General features: G+C 40.5%; 1 protein-coding gene across 1 annotated transcript in view; it reads right to left on the reverse strand.

The window, feature by feature from the left end:
- Positions 1-5,237, reverse strand: part of Anxa10 (annexin A10) — a 155,040-nt gene that overhangs the window by 7,873 nt on the left and 141,930 nt on the right. The window contains exons 7-9 of the mRNA XM_004640255.1: positions 927-980; positions 739-832; positions 98-126 (exon numbers count right to left, since the gene is read on the reverse strand). Of these exons, the coding sequence (XP_004640312.1) occupies positions 98-126; positions 739-832; positions 927-980 (177 nt within the window). The remainder of the gene's footprint in view (positions 1-97; positions 127-738; positions 833-926; positions 981-5,237) is intronic.

Raw genomic sequence — 5,237 nt, forward strand, 5'->3', positions numbered from 1 at the left:
CCTATGTTGAGAAAGATGGAACCACTTTCAGGGCATAGCCTAGAATTTGCTAACTTAAAATTACGCTACATTAAACCTCTTTATATGAAGCACTTACCCAACTAGGCAACTCTGAGCTCACATACACTTTGTACAGCAAATTAGAAGCAAGGAGGTGTTTTATTATTATTGTACTTATTGCCCTCATCTCTGATTGGGGTAGGTCATCTTTTAAGAACTTTTATGCAATTTTGTGTTTTGTATTTAAAAATATTTTAGGAAGGGAAAAAGAAAATTATAGTACTTTAGAGACAGTCAAACAAAGTACAAGTGATATAAATGTTTTTCTAAAACCAGCATAGTGCTACTGACATAAAAAAATCGGGTGGGTAGGAATGACCAGGACTCCTTGTGGTCTGATGCAGCAAAGTTCACTAGACACCATTTGAGATGACACAAAATCCACCTAAGAGCATAGAGTTAATCTGTCTCCAAAACAGGCATTATTTTTTAAAAGTCTCAGTATTTAAAAGCTGTGTAACTTGGTTCTTAGACAAGTCAAAGCACAGGGCAAATGACTTTTTAACAATGTCATTAAATGAGGGCTACCTTTTCAAACATGATTTAGTCTGACTGTCTTGGAGAGAACTGACTTTCTTAGATTTCTGTGTAATGTTTTCTTTTGTTCCCTCTGATTAATTAACTGTTTTTGTTGTATGATCAGTTAGGCAGCTGGAAGAAGGCCTAGCGCCTAATTACCCAGCCAGAGCTGCTGGGCGCTCTTGTTGCACAGGATCATCTGCAGCATGGTCTTGTGCTCGCCCGTCTTCTGCTGGCAGGCTTCCCACAAGACCTAGAACAGGGGAGAGCAGGGAAGGAGCATCAGAGCCACCCAGGCCACCAGGATAAAAGTTCTTTATGGTCAGCTGGAAGTGGATCCCAGTTACCATTGCATCCTGCGCAGCCATTGCAGGGTCACCGTATCCTTCCTGCCTGCTTCCCTGCAAAACAAGCACAGGTTTCCTTATACATGTTCTGGACACAAAAGTACTGCAACAAAAATCTCAGGACCACCACTCTTATCATTTTTAGCAAGTGCTGTCATTGTTTGGATTAAGAATTTCCATTTCTTGAATACATTATATGGAGTTTTTTGTTTGGGGATTCAAGTTAATCTTCTTTTTCTCTGTAGCAATATTGATATTTGAAGTGCATTCAGGTGTGTTATGACTTGTGTCTACATGTCTGCCTGAAACGTCACTCTGTCACAGGCAGGGCTTTCAGAGGTGGCTGGATCTGGAGTGTGTGATGCTGGGATTCATCGTGTACTGCTGCGATTAAGAGAGTGTGATTGCTCAGTCAGTCCACTGATTGGTTTAGTATAGAGATGGCCATGTGTAATGGGAAGGTCACCTGGGTGTGAGTGCTACTTGATGGAATATAGAGGGACAGAAAGAACATGCCGCTTGCAGCTTGCTGCTTTTGCTGCCTTCTGCCGGCCATGTACTGTTTCTCCACTCTGAGGCCCTTGGCTGTGCCATTCCGTCTTAGAGCCAGCTGACTGTGAACTGAAACCTCCACAACTGTGAGCCATGTGCAACTTTTCTTCTGCTAACTTTGGGTGCTAGGGCTTTTGTCTCAGCATATTTTCTCCTTTTCTGGTTCTCTATGTAGTATCTTATCTCTTATCAGACTAAATATCCACTCTCTGGCAGTGAATGTAAGGGCAGAATTCAACACTGCTAGAGAGAAAATGCAAAGAAAAAAGTATCTGACTCAGAAAGGATTTATGCAATGGAAAAATAATAACAAAATCCAGAGTTTGTGGATTTGAATATTTTGTAGATGCGTTTTAACTCTTGCCTGCTTACTACATACAGAACAGTCCACCTAGCCACTTCAGACAAAGGCAAGGAGAGCTGGCCAGTGCAGGACTCACTGAGCTTGAGCACTATTTGTGTAAGAGGCAAAAGATACAGCGGAAGAATGCAATCAGAATTTATCCAATTTCTTTTTTGGGTCAAAGTGTGGAAGGGAGAACATTTTTCAGAGGAAACTCTGAGGCTATGGCGGCTTCTGCTCGCATTCCAGTCTAGCATTCTGACTACACCGCAGCGAACTCAGGGGGCCTCCATAGTGCAGCCGAGGGATGTCACGAATAGAACACCCTTGAATCACTACACTCTGAGCCCGTAAGTGGGGCGAATGAGACCCTGATTTTTTTTTTTTTTACCTTCTTCTGGCCAAGAAACTTGCACTTTGGTTGAAAACATGGTGTGGGAGCTTGCTAGGTGGACCTGTTCATAATTGGGGTAGGGGAAGTCAAGGGGAGGACAGTGACATTGGCAGGGACTTTGTGGACACACACACAGTTAGACCCTCAGGAATTGTTCAGCTCTGGTGAATAGAGGTGAGACCCAGTCATCAAGAAGGGTTATTTCGCTCTGACTAAGCACAGAGATAACACTACATTACAGCAGCTAATGCTGAAACATGGGTACTCTGGGCTTCTTACGTATCACCTACTACTTTGCAAAAGCCAGGCCATCATACAAACTACACATACTTCCCTGTGACGAATGCCTTCTTGGATAGAAAGACAGGAGTGACCAGAACATTGACAACTGAGTGCTAAGCTTAATAAAAGTGTAACACTTAATAAAGGTATAAAAGTGAGCATGTGCCCACATTCACAGTTCTGAGTATTGTATGGACTAAATTTGACGCTTACATTAAAATGTTAGTGTTTTTCTTTCCTTTTTTCTTAACCAAAAGCTGGAGGCATCTTAGAAAGTTCAACTTATTCAAAGAAATATATGAGTCACATTTTCTTGGGAGTAAATTTGTAGCCTTAGAAAATTAATATGTTTAATCATAGCTCAGAATTGGCACATCACCTAAAGATGAACAACTGGTAGGAAATAGAAATGATCCTGTCAGACATGCTTCTTCTGCCTCTTTTACTTTTTAAATTCTTACTTTAAAATTGTGTTTTCAGGGCCAGCCAGACAGCTCAGCAGACTAAAGCTCGTGCTTTGGCAGAGCGCAGTAGCCCGGGCTCGAGAGTTGGTGCTGCGCCAGCTCTGCCCCTGGGGCATGCTGAGATGGGGTTGAGGCTGGGCGTGGTGGCGCACACCTGTAATCCCAGCTCTTGGGAGGCTGAAAACAGGAGAAACACTACAAGTCTGATCTACGTAGTGAGACCCTGTATACACTGCAGACCCTATACCAAATACATACAAAAACCCCATCAAAATAAAAAAAAATAAAGTTGTGTCTTAAACATGTATGTGTATTTTATGTATACGTAACAAGCATTAGAAGGCAATGTTCAAAAATGGAAGTGATTTTATTAGGAGGTAGGATTATGGTGGTTATTTTATCTTTCAATCATGAAAATGTTGAGATGACACAAGCCTAGAAGTCATATAGTCCCTCTGTTCTTTATTTGAGGATAAAAAAAAAAAGAAAAAAGAAATGAATCTTGGGATACGAGTTGAGCTGCTCAGGGTTGGATTGCTAGGGAAGAATAATTACGAGGCTGCAGTGGCATTGTCAGCGGCAAAATCTGGTTTTCAAAAACTCATTCTTTTCACATGGTCTCCCTTGGCCTCTTTTCAAATTTCCCTAAAGGTTTTAATTTACACTGAGCAACAAACAACAGAAACAATTAATATGCTCTTCCTTCTGTGAATACATGTCAGGCATTTCCTAAGTTTCCCATGGCAATTCCTAGGCTCCTCTTGTTCTGCTAGTAGGCTTGGATAAAACCTGCTCTCTTTATTTCTTGCCTTATTTTCCTCATTTTGCTTCCAGGGACAAGCATTCTCTTTTTGGTTTCCTTCTGTTTCTTTGAAAACTATTCAATCTTGTGAAATTGTTTCTCTTCCCATTCAATTTCTTCATTTTGGAAGCTCCTTTTTTGGAGGGACTGTGCAGGTTTTCAATTTGTCTATATTTACTCTCCCTTCTCCTGATAATATTCACTATTTATGTAGCTCTAAATTGTGTCTAAATTGTCATGATACTCACATTTATACTGTAGCTGAAATCTGTTACTTGAATTTGAAAGGAGTACATTCCAGTTGCCAGTCTCGTAGCATGGCTTGATTTTCTCACGCACTGTAGATGAATTCCTGCACGTTGAAAATTCAAGTCTTGGTCTTCTGCCACCTCAGGAGCACCCTCTAGAGTCTGCTTTTCACATTTTAATTGTTTTACCACTATGCTCTTGTGACTTTGTCTCAGAACATGAGAATCACCTTTGTTTCTTTATTTTATTTCATCTGTCTGATTCCTCAGGACATAGTCCATGTCAAAAACACATCCAGAAATCTGGGGACTCTCTGCCATTGCCATTGTTCTTATCAGGGCTGAAGTGCACATTGCCTTTTGTCTTTGTTGCTGACAGGGCGCCCTAGCAGGCTTCCGTCAATGGTCATTTCTTAATATAGTATCTACTGTGAATATTTTTAAGCCATAGCACTATCATCCTTTTGCTCAAAATTCAGTAAAATCATAATCCTCCCCTATTTCACTCAAACAAGAGTCAAAGTCTTTACAAACACAATAGTCTACACAAAATTCTACCACTTGTTACTTTTTTTTAACCTCATGTAAACATTTACCCTTCCACTACCATGGTGCGTGTCCTTTGCTTGTTCAGACAACACCAGTGGGCATCCTCGATATTAGTGATGCCCATTCTCTATTGTCCTGCTTTAGACCTTTTTCTCTAGCTCTACACTTTGTGTGGAATAGCTTAGTCCATCTCTTCATTTGTTGATTTGCTCTTTTCTTCAAAAGTTTGCTCAAATCTTATCTCCGTGAGACCCGCTCTGACCAAACCATGAGGTACTGCAACCATAATACTCTCCTCAGCCACCCAATTCCTATCTCCCTGCTCCTCTCTGCAATATTTTCATCACCTTCTAAAATTCTATTAGGATTATGATTAATTGTCCACATCACCTTGCTAGATACAAATTTCATAAAGCCTAAGGATCTTAGTTTCTTTTGTTTACTGATAATTCTCAATTGTCTAAAATCTACTTGACATTTTTTAAGCATTTTAGAATCTTTTTGGAAAAGAGAGTAAGTAACTTTTAGGTAGCAGACTTGAAAGATCAGTTAGCACATGCGGAAGACTTTCTGAATCACTGATACTTTCCCCTAATCAGTATATGGTGGCCTTCTTTATTTTGTTTGATCATTCTTGGTTTGAAGTTGAGACTGTCTGAAAACAGGATTGCTACACT

This window comes from Octodon degus, unplaced genomic scaffold, assembly GCF_000260255.1.
Source record: "Octodon degus isolate 3935 unplaced genomic scaffold, OctDeg1.0 scaffold00121, whole genome shotgun sequence".
NCBI classification, from domain to species: Eukaryota; Metazoa; Chordata; class Mammalia; order Rodentia; family Octodontidae; genus Octodon; species Octodon degus.